Consider the following 19,476-nt stretch of genomic DNA (forward strand, 5'->3'; position numbering starts at 1 on the left):
TGGGGTGTTTTTTTGTCATATTTTTGTAAAGGAGAAATCAAACATAACTATCATCATACTGGTATTCATGAGCCGGCTCATGAGAGAATTAAGTTCATCTCTTCCCAACTCTGTGTTCTGAAACACACATTGGTAGCTTGAAATGGGACATAGTGGGATACTTTCATCTCCTTAATTGGCAAATACTACAAATCAATGCTTCTTTCCCCCTGGAGTTCTAGTTAAACATTTACTAAGATGCTACTGCCTAATAGTACAATTATAGAAGCTACAGTTTTACATGTTTTTGGCTGCCCAGCATCTGAACTCCCCTTGCTGTTTGGTGGGGAGTTCCTGATTTTAAAAGTCCTGGAGAGGAAGAGATGAGATCTCCCACTTCCAAAGCTAAAAAAAATCCTTGCCCCTGAGAGCCAGGATTAGGACACATGACACTCCTTTCTGGACTTTAATTCTGAACAAAGTGATATGAATAAAAACAGGCAATGGAGGACTCCTTTCAGCAGGGGAGGCAGCAACCTGTGGTTTTCAAAGGCAGTGATACAAGGGGAGACACCCATTTCAGTGTCCTCATTATACGCCTGAGTTTGGCTACAGTCCTGGGTTTCAAAACTTTTTTATTTTATTCTCTCTTCCAAGGTTCTCCCTATATCCTTCAGTATATTTTTCCTTTGTACATGTGTGCAATATATTAGTGAATGAAACAGATGAATATACCCACATTCATGGAACTTACATTCTGCCCAACAACCCAGAGGCATTCTCTCTCTGTAATCTTAGATTCCTTAGATTCTGATTGATAACAAGCCACGCAAACATCAGGGATGCCCAAATCATTGTGTCTTAGTTGGTGCCCTGGGAATCAGGCTCTGGGATGAAGTTTGGCATGCAGGATGTTTATTAAGAAGTGCCATTGAGAGGATAGGGAAGGAAGCAGGATTGGGAGAGGGAAAAGTTGAACTGTGAAGTAGTCCCAACACAGCCTCAGTCAATACCAGTAGAGCTGTGGAACTAGAAGGACTTTTCTGAGTCATCCTGAACTGGGCCAAGATCCATTACCACTGGCCATGAGGGAAAAGATATGACCTTTTGCAGGGTGGCTTTCTACAGCTGAAGCAATACCTGAAGGGGTCTACCAGCTGATGGTTGCCTGCTGACAGTGCTCCCGGAAGCTGGGTCAACAGGAACTGGGGGTGGGTGACGGGGGATGCAGGTGGTGCCAGGCCAAGGCCCCCTCCCCACTGGTCCCCCCCACACACAGAGGGCAACCTGCAGTGGAGGGGGTGGGTTCAGTGAAGATGGCCCTGATCGCAGGCCAGGCCTAGGGACCATACCCGTGCACAAATTTCATGCACTGGGCCTCTAGTGTGTGTTGTGTGTGTGTGTGTGTGTGTGTGTGTGTGTGTGTATAAATTGTCATTTGCAGTAAGATTGTATACATAAAAAAAATGATAATCAATTCTTGGCCTTTTGGAAAAGATCAAGCATAAGTATCTGTTCTTATCAGTTTAAGTTCTGATAAGCCCTCTATCCCATGACAACATATTAAGTGAATTTTTGGAGCAGGGAGATGGAGTAGGAACTTGCTCTTTCCACATTACATATCGACCTGGTATTGTACTACCTTTGGGGAATGGGGAATGCCCTGGGGATAAAATCAGTCATACAAAGGATAGAGTATTCTTTTAAAAGATATTTTAGATGGACTAAAACTCTACAAGATTACTTGATAAATATCAACATGTAAATTTTGATAGCCTTCTTCAACATTATTAATAAGCAATTAAAAGTCATGATAAAAAAGATGCAATTTACAATAGCAATAAGTTATAAATAGATAACAAAAACAACCTTTATAGTAGTTAAAAGATGTAAAGAATTATTATTATTTAAGAACCTTTAAAGATATGAAAGTAAACCTAGATAAATGAAGAAATACCCAATTTTTAAGAAAGGGGAGGTAATATCTTAAAGGTGTCAATTAGTCTACTAATTTAATACAGTTGTGAACAGAATCCTATATAATAAGAGGGTAATATGCAAATTGAACAAATGGTGGAACAATTGGTCGCCATGACGAGCACTGACCACCAGGGGGCAGATGCTCAATGCTGGAGCTGCCCCTTGGTGCTCAGTGAGCTCCCACAGGGGAGCGCCACTCAGCCACAAGCCGGTGCAATGGCCCGCCTCCAAGGCAGCGCTATGAATGTCCGACTGATGGCTTAGGCCCACTCACTCTAGAGCTGTAGTATTCAACTGAAGCTGCTCCTTAGAATTATCTTAAAGGCTGTTAAGACGCAGCCTTGGAGATTTTATCCTAATAGCTCTGAAATAGGACTCTGAGGACCATTGCCTTAGAGAAATTGTCACACTTGTGTGCAAGGACATGTGTTTATAAGAGCCAAAATTTGGTAACAAACCAAATTGCTTTTCACAAGGGAAAGTCTAAATAAATTGTGACATACACATATGTAATATGTACACAGACATACACTCACATACACACACATATCAGAAATGAGAGCTGAAGCATGTTTACTTGTTAATGGAAAGATGGAGAGAGAGAAGTTATTCAAGAGGATTGACTAAGGGAGCCAGGTCCTTGACAAGGAGGATCTAAGAACTATTTTGGAGGATGAAGCCAAAGCACAAGTGGAGGACTAGGTCTTTAGGCGGCATTATTAAGAAGAGAGTATCTCTTGTACTTGACAAGAGTAAAGGACCCAGCAATGGGTTTTGGCATTCTTGGATCCCATTCCTCTTCCAACAGCCTTTCATGGAGCACCTGCTAAGTGTGCACTGAAGATGTGGGAAGAGAGCTTGAAGGGACACTGCCTGGGGTGGTCTAATTTCTCAGTGAAATAAGGTAAATCATCTGCTGAGGGCTGAAGGGGGAGACAGGCGGCCAGCAACAGTATTTCTAGAACTCAGAAGTGTTTTAAATTAATTTTTATTGTTTTTCAATTTACTTGTTGGTTAATCCAATAAAAGTGTTTTTATTTTTAAAATTAACCTTCTGTTTTTAATTAGTTTCAAATCCAGAACCACTTTTTTGTGTGTGTGTGGTTGTTTTTGTTTTTGTTTTTTTCCACTGGAGCATCTGGCATTTTGTAAACTAGTGTCAGGACAATGGTTTACAAAGGAATCCATGCCGCTCATAACATCAGACACAAATGCATCTTTGAATAATGCTACTCAACTAGACTTCACAGTTCCTAATCCAGGGACTTCACAATTACATGTGAACAAAAAGTAATTTATTTTTGAAACACTATTGATATTTTCAGCTCTATTGGCATTTAAAAATTGCACCAACACAATTGAATATAAGTCAGAGGCAGAGTCAAGAAACTGCCTTTTGTGACTCAGAACTGAGGCAATGCATCTTTTCCCAAGGGCATTCACAAAGGTTTGAGCTCTCTGTATAGGCCAACCTGAAGCATATGGATAGATTGTATTAAACAAAGGACCCAATAGCATGAGTGCAGTTTTTGAAGGCCCCCCTAACAGCAATTGAATTATTTTTGGCATCAGCTACTTTACAAGAAAAGAAACTATGAGAAAAGGGAGATCCAAAAATGTCCTTTCACTGGAGACCTATTATCAATTGCACATACAGTTACTGAAGTTGCTCTTGCATGCTACACCTGCAGCATTGTGTGAGATAATTATTTTATTCTTTGCTCATTAGAAAAAAAACAGACCTCCCAGAGAGTAATGTGCATTCTTATTTTTTAAATGGATTTATGGACTCCAAGTATTGAATACCAAATTTTCTGTGGGTTACTGAAAAGGCACAGAGGGATTCTAGAACAGACTGGTTGTTTGAGTCCAGGCGCCTTGTATCCAAGGAAATAGATTTAATTTAATCCAGGTGACTGGCTATTCAACACAATCTTTTCTTAATTAGTGGTACCTTGACCTCTTCTTGTGGAGTCTCTTTCATGATCTACATTTCTTTCAACTAACTAGTCTGATTTTCCCACACAGCTTCCCACAGTTTAATTGTAATAAAAATATATTTTTAAGAGTTTCTTCAATTTGAAATATATCCAAGTGGCCAAGAAGAGACAACTATTTTCTGCACTAGTTTTGTGAAGGTAAAAGATAATTTTGTTTCCCCAAATGAAAATTGTGAAAGGCAATTCTTGGATCTTCAAGAATCTCAGCAGCAACATCAGTAGTAACAAATATTAACATAGGGCAATGTCTTCCACTTCAAGCGTGGACAGTGGAATCCTGAGATAGCCCCCAAGATTCACAAAAGAAGGAAGAAAATTTCTAGATATAATAAAGTCCCTAATCAGTTTAGTTTAAGTTAGGGAGATTACCCTGGCTGAGCTAGCCCTTAGCAGGCAGAGAGATTCTCACAGTAGCCTTGATGAAGCAAACTGCCATGATGGGAAAAGGGCCAGGTGGCAGGGAACAGTGGGGGCCTCTACGTGCTGAATGCCTCAGTCCTAGAGCCACAGGCATTGGCTTCTACCAATAAACAGTGAACTTGGATGAGGACCCTGAGCCTCAGGTAAGATCACAGCTCTGGACTGTCCCTTGATTTCAGCTGGGGAAGACCCTGAGCAAGGATCTATCACACAGTGTTGGTGGGTCACTGTGAGATAACACAATTTGTGTTGTTTTTAGCCACTAAGTTTGTAGGATTTTGTTTTGCAGCAATAGAAAACTCACATGCTGAAGGAGTGCTGATCTAGGTTCTTGACTTTAAGATCAAATTTAACTTTTTACTTCTCTTCTAGTTCCCAGAACATGTGGGTGCAGCCTCAGTACAAAATACTCTTTTCAGAAAGTGTAACTTCCAATTGTCATCTGCATGATTCTGTCAAATGCCTGACAGAGAAATGAAAAGAAAGATAATCTAAGACAAAATTCTCACCCTTTCTTCTACCCTCATGCACATAGTGGATAAAGCTTACTTTAGAGATGCTCTCCCATGACTGTATTCAGTTCAATTCCCACTCGAAGCCTGTATGATTGAAAGCAACATTATAATAGTGATCATCTTGAATCCACTCTGATTTATTTATTTATTTATAATATATTTTCATTGATTTCAGAGTGAGGAAGGGAGAGGGAGAGAGAGATGGGAACATAAATGATGAGAGATAATCTTTCATTGGCTGCCTCCTGCATGCCCCACACTGGGGATGAAGCCCACAACCCAGGCATGTGCTCTGACTTGGAATCAAACTGTTACCTCCTGGTTCATAGGTCATAACCACTGAGCAACACTGGCTTGGCCCTATTGAGATTTGATAGTGATTGCACGGAATCTTTAGGTCACTCTGGTTAATAGGAATATTTTCACAATTACTTCAGTCTACAAACCCGGGATATCTTTCCATTTATTTATGTATTTTAAAATTTCTTTAAGCAGTGTTTTATAATATTTACCTAGCAAGTTCACCCATGTAGTTTTCACCTTATGAAAGAAAACTTACACCTTCTTGGTTAAGTTTATTCCTATGTATTGTTCAGAAACCTCCAAAAGAAAGCTGGTTATAACCTCTTCGCGGATTTCTTGTGGACCCAGAGTCCTAAAGGGAAAGAATAAGGACAGCAGAATAGTCTCAGAGCTCAGGGCTGCAACCGGAGGTTCAGTCCCAGGATGGCGTTGTTTTGACAGGCCCTGGACAGCAACAGGGCGCCAGGTGCCTAGGAAAGGTCACCTGGAGGAAACATCAGGAAGCAGTGTGCTTATCCCCTGCTCATGCCTGGCACTTAAGGTCAGCTAAAGAGCCAGAACAGCCCTAGCTGGTTTGGCTCAATGGATAGAGTGTCGGCCTGCAGACCAAAAGGTCCCAGGTTTGATTCCGGTCAAGGGCATGTACCTTGGTTGTGGGCACATCACAGTAGGAGGTGTGCAGGAGGCAGCTGATCAATGTTTCTAACTCTCTATCCCTCTCCCTTCCTCTCTGTAAAAAACCAATAAAATGTATTTAAAAAAGAAAAAAACTTAAAAAAGACAAAGAGCCAGAACAAACTTGGTCCACAAGTTGAGTTAGAGGACATGAAACTTGGCTAGAAGGGACATGGGCTTAGTGGATATGAAAAATCACAAGAGGAAACCTGGTCAGCAAGCTGTCCACCAGTTGTTTCCCCGCTGAATAATCAAGTTGCTTCTCATCAAGTCCTGTTTAGAGAGGTAGGAGGAACCTGAAGAAAGTCATTTTTTTAGGCAAGAATTATGAGTCCACAAGCCTCACTTTACTCTATAAATGCTCCTGGAACCAAGCTCTGGGGCTGAATGGGTTTCTCAAGAGATCTAGAAGCCCTGTCTCCTCCTGGGTTTCTGGGGGGTGGTAGTGGGGGAGGCGGGGGTGGGGAAAGGAAGTGTTAATAGCTAAACTGGGAGAGTACATCTAGCTTTGCAGGGAATGGGGCAGATTGCTGATTGTCAGGATGTGGCAATGATGGAGTTCAGACTTGTGGTGGGGGTGAGAGAAGGGATGGCCTGGGCTGAAAGGACTTGGCTGGACAAGAGGAGCCTGACCAGGCCCAGTGAATGGGGTGTGGCTATCCTGGGAGGAGAGTGAACTTGGATGAGCACTGGGCAGTACTAGGAGAGTGGCCTTGGAGGGTAAGGTGTGGTTGAGTGAGGGAGGCTATCTGGTTAGGACAGAGTGCCTTTGCCAAGGCCTAGCCGATAGGGCCTTGATACAGGTGGAACCCTAGGGCACAGCCTTACGGAAGGGGTATGGTGGACAGAAGGGAGCATGGCTATTGTAGAGCACAGGGAGCGAGGCCCCGGGGGCAGGAGTGTGCCCACACCTGAGCTCACAGGACCCAGACTGGCTACAAGAAGAGGGAGCAGCCTGGGAGGAAGAAAGCACTTTTGCCTCAGAAGTTGTGGTAGGGCCAAGCAGGAAGGTAGAGGGTTAGTGAAAAGAGCAGCATGATAGAGAGAAGGGTATAGCTCAGTCAAGAAAAGTGTGGTCCTTGTGGGGCCGGAGCGCGGCTTCAAGAGGTTGGGTGTGGCTATGAAGACACTCACGGGCGTGATTGGACAGTAGCTGAGCCCAGAGACAGGGGAGATGGGGGTGTGAAAGCAAGAGGGGACGTGACCCAGATGGAGAACAGGGGCACAACCATATCTGAGGGGATATAGCTCCTGTAGGATGGACCAGGTAAAGCACTGACCATTTATCTATATCTACCACAACTTCGAATTTCTCCCCAAAGTCCTTGCTTCTTCCACAATCCTCTGTCTCTCCCAAAAATGTCTGTGTTCTCCCACAATTCTCAGTGGCTATGATGGAATGTTGCGGGATGTCCATAGATAACAGCTGTGTAGTTCCAGCAGAAGAGCTGTGGGGCGGGAAAAGGGGAGGCGATTAAGGAGCGAAGGTGGCGTGACCTGGGATAGAGGGGCTGAGGGCGTGGCCAGAACCACCCACGGTGGGCCCGTGGGAAAGGCAGTGGCAGAGCATCGGATGATTCTTTTCCTCTCCCCACAGTATCTTCTTTCCTGTAATTCCCCTGAGCTCACAATTTTCCATTCTCACCCACAATCCTTTGTATGCGACCACAGTCCTCCAGTGGAGAATCCTCCATCCCCCCACATTTCTCTTCCTCTCCAGAATTCTCCATTCTCTCCCCAAATGCTCTGTTTTATCCCATAGTGCTCCATTCTTGACCCAAATTCCCTATCTCTCCCAGGATTCTCTGTTCTCTTCCATAATGGTACCACACACACACACACACACACACACACACCCGCTGTGGTGCCTCAGTTGGGGGAGTGGCTACCACACTGCACTAGTGGGTGGAAAGGGAAGGTGTGGCCCTGGGAGTTGTCTGGCTGGAGAGGTAAGTCCGGGGCATGAATGTCATGAAAGACTGTCAGTGGTGTGGCCAGTGCAGGAGAAGCCGTCAAAGTGTCCAAAGCTGAAAGCTTCTAATTTGGGAACCCTTCCTCCTTCCCTTCTAAAGTGTATCCTTGCCGGAGGCCGGTCCGTCCTTGCTGTTTGACACAGTCGCTGAAGGAAAGAAACATCTGCACAGCATGTGTTTCAATGGACCTGGCATGTATAGCATACTGTTCTTAATATGTTTGCTCCCTTTAGCGCCATGTGTTTTAACCAAGGTCACCTCTCGGAGAAAGGTTGTTTCCCCAGGTGGGGATCTTTCCCTGAGGTTAGGGAGGGGATACAACCCCTTAATTAAGTGCCAGGCGGGTAGTTAAGCTACATAATCTTTACTCCCTGGAATGGAGATAAGAAACGCCCTAACCTTTGTAATAGAATTGACAGGATTAAAATCGGCTGGTATAAATACGAATGTAACAAGACAATAAACATCAGACCCTGATCAGACCCTCATCAGATCCTAACCAGAACCTAGCCAGAGAACATGGCAAAAGATCCTGGACAGAACCTGGTTACAGAACTTCACTGGAGAACCTAGACAGAACATGGCAAAGAACCTGGCTAAAGAACCTGGTGACTGAACCTGGCTGGAGAACCTGGAGAACCTAGCTGGAGAACCTAGCGAGAGAACATGGCACCAGAACTTGGTTGGAGATCCTGACCAGAACTTGGTTGGAGTTCCTAACCAGAACTTCGCTGGAGATCCTGACCAGAACTTCGCTGGAGATCCTGGAGGGAGAACCTCGCTATGCTGATGAACTGAAACCAGTTTCCATGTCATTCATTCTTCGCCGACTCCGTCCACACCTTTGGGGATCCCTGGACCCATTGGGGTTGGACCCCAGCATATCCTTTCATATTTGATCTTGAAAGGCTACACATTTGAAGCAATAGGATCACTTTAAATATAACTAGGCCTAGAGTTTACAGAGGAATTGAGATGTTTCTTCAAATCAGCTGTACGGGGACTACTGCATTCGTTGGGAATATTGTTGTTGAAGACAATTATTCTCTCTCAACAAATATTCCTTGAATGATTGGGTGCGGGGAGAGGCCCTGGGCTTATGGACAAACTCATGAACAAGACACACTCTCTTCCTCAATAGAGTCTGATATGGTATTGTTGTAGGCAACAGAAACAGCACCCACTGTTAGACTGCTGGGGTAGGACCAGACTTGGGTTCAGCAACTTCGATACTTGAGTTCTGGCTAGGAAGGAATTCAGAACCAAGACTCCAACTATAAGAGAACATTTATTTGGCAAATCACAAAGGTAGAAAAAGTAATTTCTAGAAGAAATGTGCTTAGGAAACAAGTTAAAGAGGTAGAAGGGCCCTTGGAGCTTGGAGTGAGGAAGCTAATAATAATGTGCCTGTGGGAGAGGGAAAGGGGGAAGGGAAAGGAATGGGCAGGCTCCCAGGAAGGAGAGAGAACTGGTCTCCCTCCTAAGTGTCTTAAGGATGGAGATTTTAGGGGAGACCCCAGGGGATGATCTCAGCAGTTTTCCAGGTGTGTCCTTCCAGGGTTGTGATCTCCACTGATTGATTGGCTGGCACCTGGGCAAGGGGTCATTATTCAATGCAGCTGGTCCTGAGGTCAGCTGTGGATGGTTTTGTGGCTCCTCTGGGCCTGGAGCTGAAATACAACTGAGGCCTAGATGTTATCTCTAGAGAGGAAAGGTCAGGGGGTCCAAACTGCATGACCAGTGATAGGCTAGGGAAGGAATATTCCTGGGGGTGAGGTCCCATCCTACAATTGTCCTTTGCTAGGCACCCAGGGCTTTCCCCCCAATCACCTTCTGTGCCTGGCCCAGCATCCTTGCTCTGCTCATGTCCGTCTAACTGCCTACAGTGAGTATGAGTTTTAAGTTTAAAGGCATATCCAGGAGGCCTCATGTTGCCTAATTCAGCCTGGGCAGTTTAGGGATCTTTGAGCTTTCCTGAAGAAGTAGTATTGATTGGAAAGATTTGAGGCAGAAGGTGGGGTGGGGCTGCGGCAGTCTTGAGAAGTGAGAAAAGGAATTGGGAATGCAGAGCATGAAGGATTAGATAATGGTGATTGCTCAGGGACTGGAAAGTGGGTCAGTATAGCAGAGAATGGGGAAAGCCTAGTGGTGAATGGGGGGAAATGAAACTCCAGACATGGATAGAAGGACTGTGATCTTAAAGATAATGGGGAGTCACTGAACAATTTTATTCAGGAACTTGAAAGAATCATCTTTGAATTTTAATAAGGTCATTCCTACAAAACTGTACGGGGTGGAGGTGGGGTAAGAATGGATGGACAGAAACTTGCTATTAGGTGAGCCCAAGAGTATATCTAGGAAATGATGGGGTTTGGAACTAAGGCAGTAGTGAATGCTCTGAAGAAAGGAGACATTTAGAAGATTTAGAGTACCTTTTACTATACACTATATCACATTTTATAAAGTACAGTAGCTTATCTGCCTGAGTTTAGAAAGAGTATGGATTTTAGACTCAGACACTCCTCAATTTAAATTTCAGCTTTTCACATATTAGCTGGGTAAAGAAACATCTCAAGTCTTCAATTTCCTTATCTGTAAAATGGGAATAGTAATATCCAGCTCACAAAACTGAAAACATTGGTAACCACATATGTGAAGTACTTAGCATATAACTGGAACTTTGTGTTTGATCTGTCTTTATGTTACTCACATATTTTGCTTTTTGGTTAAGATTTCAAGAAATTCAGAGTTAAATGTAATGCTAACCAACAGAAATCATATTAGACCTCATGACCAGTGTATATACTTCCTCTATCTTTTAATATTTCCATTAACTATTGAATATTCAGTTCTTTGTTGTAAATAACCGTGTGTACCTTTTAGAGAAAAAGGTGAAGAAACGGATAGATGGATAGATAGATGAATGTATCTATGGATGTCAGTAAGTAAAACCTTTATTATAAACCAGCTCAAATTTAGTGATTTAAAATAACCCCCTTTTAGCTCACAATTCTATGTGGTTCAGCAATATGTGCTGGAATGGCTTTTGCTAGGACATCCTACCTCTGTTCCATTTGGTATTAGCTCGAATCAGTCATGTTTGTGGTAAGCTTGGAAGCCAATGTCCTCACTCACATCTCTTGGCTGTTGACAGGGACAAAAAGGTAACTGAGCTAGCCTAGGCTCGTTCACATGGTGGCTGTTGTAGGGATCCCAAGAGCAGCAGAAGAGGGATCCTCCCACTGAAAGCATTTTTTAGGCCCTTCATCAAGTTTGCTAATGTGCCCCTGGCCAAAGCAATAAGATGGCCAATTCCAGACTCAAGGAAAGAAGAAACTAAGCCCTGCCTTTGATGGGAGGAGCTACAAACTTATATTACAAATGGATGGGAAGAATTTATGGCCATTTTGTGATAGTCTACCACATTCTGCACTAGCTTAGTCTCTTTCACGTGGTGGTTGTCACAGATGTTCTAGGCTAGGTTTCCCTGGCTATTTCTCCTCGCCACTCTTGTACCTGCTATTTGAGGATGTTTATAACGTCTTATAAATTCTGAGGAACTATCCCATTGTTTTCAGTTGCCTCCTACCTGAGAATATTTTTTTCTTTTGCACCAGCCTCCTTTTCCCTCCTTGGGTTCCCTAATTTGCCAGACTCTGCTCTCCTTACAGATAATTGACCTCCTTGCTAACACCAATCCTTTTATCACTGATGCAGCACTCTTTGAGACACTAAAGCTACCCAATGTGTGAGGTGCAGCTAGAAGAATGCAGTTCTTCCCTTTCCACAATTCTCTCTTGCTTGATGGAATACTAGTACTGCTTGTGCCTCAGTGTGTCATGGTGTTTTGAAAGCACACTTAGAGGTTTCCATTAGCCAGCTTCTCACTCCCACCAGTCACAGGTCCATGATGTTGATGTAGAGTTGTGAGGGGAAGATGAATCCAAGTTTATAACCAGTTTATCTTCAGGTTGCACCATCCCATGACAAAGACTTGCCCACCTGACTCCTTCCTTTGTGAGGTTCTTTTTTTCCCCCCTTTGGATTCCTTAAGATAATATTATCAGTTTGTAAGCACAGTCAGACAGGTCTGAATTGCATAAAAGGAGGTTCCAGATGAACTTCCTATTCTATTCGTAGTTTTATAAGTAGTTCTACCAGTATTGCGTTATGTTACTCACTTTAAATTTTAGTAATACTTGGCATTGAAGCCTCCTTATACTCTTACAGGGTAGGTGCCATTATTGTCCCCAGTTTGCAGATGTGAAAACTGAGGCTTAGAGAGAAATTAAGAAAATTGACTTGGGTCTCATAGCAAGTACATGGCACAGCTAGATTTGAACCCAGACAACTCTGACTTCAAAGCTCATTCACTTAAGGGTCTCACTATATGCTGTCCCCTAAATGTAAATAATTCCACTAGGCATATATTTCAGAATTTTTTCTTTAAAATTTAGGTATTAAAAATACAATACTGAAGACTTTGAAGATTTTTTTTTCTTCTTCTTTTTTTTTTTTTTTATAAAAGACGACAACTGAAACCTACCCTGGGTAAAAAGTTTAAAAGGAGAAATTCAGAGGTAGCTGTTGTAAGAAAATGGCTCTGTGCTTTGTAACATAGTATAGTACAGTATAGTACTTTTAAGTATGCTGCTATGTGTAGCCATGGATCTAACAGCCTGGCCAGAAAAGAGAGGGAAGAAATGAAACAGAAAAAGGAACTACTCAGAGCACATCTCCAAATTTCAAAGGTATCCACGTGATATAAGCAAGGAGCATGAGGCTTGGATTCAGGTTTTCCTGGCTCTAAAAACTAATTTGTCCATTACCAGCTGTGGTGTTGACCAAATAATTTAAATCTAAAATTTTTTCAAATAAAATACAGGGGTTACATCACCATTCCCATAGGTTTGCAAATACTAGATAAGTTAAGGCATGAAAACATGTTAGCCCAGAATTTGGCCTCGTATATGTTCTACTCAAGAAACCATAGCTATTATAAACCTTAAGCCTTTTGAAACAAGGTAGAAAAAGTAAGTAATTTTTATATTACCAAATAAAACTCAAAAGTTTCCAGCTGTCTTTCAACATCAGGACTCTAATAGTCCTGTTTCTAGCCTGCTTTCTATTTTCTTTTCCATCTTTTTTCCAATCTTTGCTTCATCTATTCGTGGGTTAGCTCTCATTTGCAAAAGCAGTGAACTTATTTTATTTTCCTCTTTTCTTTTTCTTTGTCCCTTTCTTCAAATATTCTCCCATAAATTTATTATTTTGGTAGTGACATTTGCACTGGTTTTTGAAAAATTCCAACTGGTAGAGAATGCAACATATCTGATCATCCCTGGTATTTGCAGAGACTGGTGAGCAGCTTCGTATGTCTGGAGCACAGGATATTACTAGGGGAATTTTGTCGTAAATGTAATTAGAGGCAAAGTGATAAAGGACTATGAATATCAAAGTAAGAAATGCATATTTTATGGTAGGCAGTGGAGATTTTGAAGGTCTCTGAAGAGGTAAATGACATGATAGATGAGTATAATAAAAAGGTAACTTTGCCATCAGTGTAAAATTTAGATGAAAGTGAATAATGGATCCCAGTAACATTGGTATCCATGTAAAAATCAGATAAAGGTGAATGATGGATTTGAATCAACAGAGGCTGGAAGCAGGGAGATCATTGAGGATCACTTGGTCAGGGCAGGAGTCCTGACAAGCTATGGAGGTGACCCGAGCCAAGGTAGAACAGTAGACATGGGGAAGACAGATGGATCCAAGAGGCATTTGCCAGGTTGAACTCACATTTGTCAAATATTTATAAAGCATCCACGCTCTCCACAGCAATAAGTGTTCTAGGTACCAAAGACAGGAAGTTACCAAAGGTCCTGCCCTCAGATCTAGACATTAGGTGGTGAATGAATGTGCTGGAGAACAATACAGCTGGGAAGGGGGAAAAGGAGGCCAGGCGAGAGCCACTCTCTTAGAAAGAGCACTCAAAGTGGGAGTCTTTAACACAGTGACACAGAGAAGAGGCCTTGCTGGAGCCATCTTGGTGACTCAGCAAGGAAGTATTTCCAGGGAGAGGATACAGCAGGTGCCAAGCCAGGACCTTCAGTGTGAATTCCTGAACAGTAACAGGGAACAGGAGGTGAAAGCAGTAAGGGATAATCTATGAGGAGAGTCAGGGGGCTAGTTCTTGGAGGACCTTGTAGGTCATTTTTGGTTTGTAGTTTGAGTGAAATGATAGCTGTTTTGCATGTCTCATCATTCCTGTATTACTAACTAACTAGCTAAGCCACATTTAGGCATGTAACTTGAAACTTTCTGAGCCTCAATTTCCTCATCTTTGAAATGGGCATAAAATTACAAACCTTAAGGGGCTGGTGTGAGCATTAAGTGACTATTGAAAGACACTCGAGTATTGATTGGGTGTGTGGATTGAATGGGTAGGATAGCAACAGTTTCTATGTTATCGGCCTACACAATGAGACCATGGTGATATTTTCTGGGAGAAGACATAGGAAGAGAGCCATATTGGTGGATAAGAGAGGGAAATAAGGAGATCATTTTGGACTCCACAGCTATGTGACATTCAAGTGGTTGTCCTGGTCTTGCTGGTCTGTGTGTGTGGACTTAGGAAAGAGGTATTGCCAAGAGACATGTGTTTCTGAGAGCGCTGTCAGGGACATAGGGTAGTCAGTACATTTTTGTATTAGTTGCTCTTCTGCATTCAAAAATCTTTTCTCCACGATTGCAACACATTGTCATTGTCTCCCTAAAGTAGAAGGAGAGGCTCAAAGTATAAAACACTTCCATGATCACCATTCTCAATCCTCCTCCTCCTGCTGCAGGCACACGAACCTCCTTTTATCTGTTTGCCTCTGGTTCCAAAGGCCATAAACAGGTGTCCTCGTGGAGACTGGGCAGCAGAAAAGGCTTGATGGACTGTGCCCTCTTTTCCATGGCCACCTCCACGTTCCCCCTCCATTAGGTCCTTTTGTCCTTTGTTCTCATTCTCCCAGTTCTCTTTGTGACTTCCTCTCCTTGAAAGGGTTTGCCCCGGAACTGTACACTTCCTCCATTCTTCCACTTGTACTAATATTGTCTTTCATTATGATAGATTTACCTAGATCTAACTGATTCCTGGTTTCATGAATCACTGCCATTCACATACACATCTACTTGTACTTACTTTACTCATTACTGCATAATGACATCACTTGCCAAAGTGTCCCTTTCTTCCCCTTGCCCAGACAGTGCCCTTAGAGTGGCTTGGGGAGGATCCATGGAGCCCAGTCAGGAGCTGAGAGGGCCACTCCTTCATTTCCTACTCTGAGGGGAGATGCTGCACCCACTGCGAGAGCTAACATCCCACATATTCCTGGCTTAAACACCCCCTAAATGGAAAATCTTACTTTGCCTAACAAAGGCATTTTCTTGCGTAAGCCAGAATATTCACCTCTGTTCTTATTTAATCTGACCCCCTGATTTTCACTAAATGTCCATCCCTTGAAGTCACTTGTCACACGATTTTATAACCAATATCTATTTATTTCTACTATCTTCCTTCTGTCTTTCTCTAACCCTCACCTCAGGCCAGCTCTTCTATGGCAGGAGACTGGTCATTTTTATCTTTCTCTCTTCACCATTGAAGGAAGCAGCTGAAGATGTAGGGAGACAGGCAGTCCTTCAGGAGGAATTCAGCCATGGTTCAGCCAACACAGGAGCCTGCTCCTCTGTTAGGATTTCTGCTCCCAAATCACTTGCTTTCTGTTGTCTATGTGCCTTTGTACCTGGTTGAATCCTGTGAATGGCTTTCCTCCACCTCCCAACTGCCTTTACCACCCCCTTCTTTGTTGGGCTAACTCCTCCTTGACCTCAGGTTTTTTTAACATCTGGGGAGACTTTGCTAATAAGTTCAACATCCAGTTTTCCCCAAGGCTGGGGTAGGTGCTTCTGTCTGTGTGTGCAAGACACTGTGTGTGTGTTGTACAATTATCGCCACTAATTCCAGAATATTTTCATCACCCCATAAAGAAACAAACCTCTTACCCACTAGCAGTCACTTCCCAATTTCCCCTCCCTCAACCTCCGGAATTACTATTCTACTTTATGTCTCTTTGCATTTGCCAATTCTGTACATTTCAGATAAATGTAACCATACATATGTGGCCTTCAATGTCTGGCTTTTTTACTTAACATAATCATTAGTTTAGGGAAAAGGAGTCTTCTGTGGAGATCTGTTCAGCTCATTAGAAGCTGGCAATGGAGTTCAGCACCCAAGACTCCGCATATTGAGGTACAATACTGTACCTTCCATTGCTCTGTTTGCTGTTGCTCCATCAATGTCAGGGGATCTGCAATGGAGACTGGCTAGACCATCTGGCTATATGGTATTCTAGGGCAGTTAGCCATAATCCTATATAATAAAAGCCTAATATGCAAATTGTTCAACCAGGAGTTCGACCAGGAGTTCGACCGCTCACTATGATGTGCGCTGACCACCAGGGGCAGTGTGGAACATGATGGGCATTGGCGACACAGCGCTGGCAGCGGGCAACAGTGGAAGTGCTACTGGCCTTGATGGGCCCTGATGAGAGTGGGACCATGGTGGAATGGTGGAGCAGGTGAGTAGGCGGTGCCAGACCAAGGCGGGTGTGAGCGGGGGCCCTATCGCCCCGCCAATCCCAGCAGACGATGACCAGCGGCAGCGGCGGGGGGCGGGGCTGCCACCCAGCTCTCAGGCATTGAGGGAGCCGGGCAGGGGGGCCTGGCTCTGATTGATCGCCCTGCAGGCAAGATGGTGGAGTGGATGAGGGGGCAGCACCAGGCCACGGCAGGGTGCCAAGCAGGGCTGCAGGGCTGCAAGGCTGGGAGCATGAGCTGGGGCCGATCCCTGCAGGCCACCCCGAGGGACCCCACCCATGCATGAATTCATGCACTGAGCCTCTAGTACCTAATAATATAATCCAAAGGATACCCCATCGTAATAGAAACAAAGTGCTTTATGCCTCTTGTGGAAAATATCACTTATAAGAAGAACAAAAGTTTATATCCTTTGAACATTTTCTTATTATGTATCTTATTTGTCCTGTTTTAATAGGATTTCCTTATTCTCCAACATCTTGGCCAAGTCTCTCTGTGTTGAAAAAATAAATTAGTAGAATTACATGATTGGAAATGATAGTCATTACTACTATATTTTATATAACCTTGATTTTCCCTTGTATTTAAAGCTTTGATCCACTTATATATAAAGTGGGGTGTACATGCATGTGTGCACACATAAATGCACAGGGTGTTCCAGTTTGAACCCCTGAAGCATACATTACTGATTTCAGACATGTCTGGTCACTCCAGTAAAGTGGTGGGAAAATTCACGCAAGAAATGCGGGAAAATTCTAGTAAGAATGCCTCTGGTGGCTCCTGTCAGTGGGTCCACCCAATCTGTAGCACAGAAGCAGTGCCAGCAGCACTGGCTATTCTGAGAGCACCAGAGGGTCAGCTGTGCCCTCCAGGTGGGCATGGCTACTACCGTGAGCATCATGAACCCAATTCAAGCAACTTGGCTTGTAGTGCTGAGAGACCCAGCAGCAGACATAAGACTTGTTAGTGAGCCCACATGAAACAGCCTTGGAGACTTTATAGTAATTGGAGGCTGTCTTGAGGGGGTCTATAATAGTACAGGAGCATGAAAGTCCAAGAAAAATTATCAGTATGATCTCATTTTTACCCCCACACTGATGTTTTGGGAAACACTGATCAATTTATACACACACACACACGTATAGTAATTGTTTAAATTCATAGACTACTTTTTGATTATTTCTAACCAGGGACCTAGTCAAGCTCCAAAAAGATCATTTAAGAGCAATATGCTGGAGAGGTCTAGTTTCACTCAACAGTTTCCTATTTACTAGTAACCTGAAGAAGTAGCACTGTTTCCTAAAATGCTCTATTCTCCTCTCTCTCCCTCCTATCATTTTAAGAGGCAGCATCTGATAAAAACCAACCAACCAACCAACAAACAAACATAGAGCTAGTGATATCTGAGTAGCTCTACTACTTACCAGTTGGTAATCTTGGACAAGTTAATTAACATCTGAACCTTAGTGTCCTCATGTATAAAATAAGGATACAATACCACTTACCCCATAGATATTTGGGGAGATTCAACTGAATTAGTATCTGTAAAGTGAGTAGCAAACTTCCTTGCATTGTAGGAACTCATTCAGTAACAGCTCTCTACTCTTTCTCACTGCCCTGGGCTGGGCCCCTAGAAGAGACCACCCTGGATGGTGTAGAAAAGGCAAGTCTCTAAGGAGAGCTCTCGGAGGAAGGCCGAGGCAGCCAGCTTCATCAGCACAGCTGCCCTCGGGGAGTTCCATCAGCTGTTGCCTCTGAGCATGATCCATCTGTTGCCTTCCTTGCCTCTTCTTCTTTAGTATCAGTCATTCTGGCCACATGTAACAGCCTTGGACTTCTCCCACCCAGTAAGTAGGTAAGGTCTCCCCAGCCCACACATCCAGTTCCCCTGCAGCCAGTGGACCTCTGCTTCACTCTCTTTGCCGTGATACTGTGACCAGGCAGATCTCCACCTACTCTTGATTCATTGTGGGTGACACTTCCTACACCAATAGTGAAAGATACGATAAAGCATCAACATCTGACATTTTTCCTTCTCTTCTTACATATTCTTTCTCTTCCCCTCCCTTTCTACCTCCCACCTCAACGTATTCCCTTCTTCCATTTTCCACGTTCTCTTTTGAGGTTGATGAGGGAGAAAATAAATCTCAAGAAACAATGGATACCATTGTCTAAGTATTTCCAGAAATGACTGATTAGTAGCAATTCTGCCAAACTGGAAATAATCATAGTTTTTGGCACTCATCGAAGTTTATGTAGACAACACTAAACAATCCACCCTCACATGAGAAAAGACCCAAAGATAATTCTTAAGGAATAATATGACCTCAATGTCAGGCATCCTGTGACCCATCTCCTGGGAAGGTGCTTCGCTCTTTATCTAAACGTGGAGTCAGGTCAGCTGTGTGGACTTGCTCACTTGCCCCTCACTACATGGCTGTGACCCAAAGCAGAAGGGGTCCACCTTCAGCTAGGCACCAAATCCGTATCATGTTGTAGTTAAGAGCCCAGCTCTGGTACTAGGCCACTGAGATTAAAGCAGTAGTTTATTTATTGACCATAGAAAATTTTTAAAAAATCTTGTTTGTTTTTATATATAATATAGATAGAACAATATTTGTGACCTCGTAAGTTTCTTTGAGATGTGTGAGCTGTAATCAAGGCCTGGAACGTAGTAAGTACTCAAAAACCATTAGATATTATTATTATTTTGTTGTTGATGTAATTGTTATTATTTTCTAAGATTAAGCCAGGAAATTAATGTTGAGCTGACTATATTAATCTGTGCTGAGGGGGGTAAAGAAATACATTTATAATATACAAAGGCAATGTGCAAAGAAGACGGAGGCAGCCGTTCCCAAGTGTTAGTATATATCAGAATCACCAGGAAGGCTTGTGATAATACAGATCACTGGGCTCTACTCTCGGTTTTGTTTTGTTTTTTTGTTTGTTTTTGTTTTTGTTTTCAGTAGGCTTGGGGTGAAGAAA

At 43.2% G+C, this 19,476-nt stretch overlaps 1 protein-coding gene and 1 non-coding gene across 2 annotated transcripts in view; both read left to right on the forward strand.

The window, feature by feature from the left end:
- The window catches only part of KLF12 (KLF transcription factor 12), a 662,522-nt gene extending 646,114 nt beyond the window's left edge, over positions 1-16,408 (forward strand). The window contains exon 9 of the mRNA XM_070408949.1: positions 16,301-16,408. Coding sequence (XP_070265050.1) covers positions 16,301-16,368 — 68 coding nt within the window. The 3' untranslated portion in view covers positions 16,369-16,408. The remainder of the gene's footprint in view (positions 1-16,300) is intronic.
- On the forward strand, positions 1,452-1,644 carry LOC139007952 (U2 spliceosomal RNA). Its single transcript, XR_011471075.1, has one exon. It is a non-coding gene; the product is annotated as a U2 spliceosomal RNA (small nuclear RNA).
- Positions 16,409-19,476: the final 3,068 nt, after the last annotated feature.

Source organism: Myotis yumanensis, unplaced genomic scaffold (genome assembly GCF_028538775.1).
Source record: "Myotis yumanensis isolate MYYU_CA2020_CCGP unplaced genomic scaffold, mMyoYum1.0.hap1 SCAF_3, whole genome shotgun sequence".
Lineage (NCBI taxonomy): Eukaryota > Metazoa > Chordata > Mammalia > Chiroptera > Vespertilionidae > Myotis > Myotis yumanensis.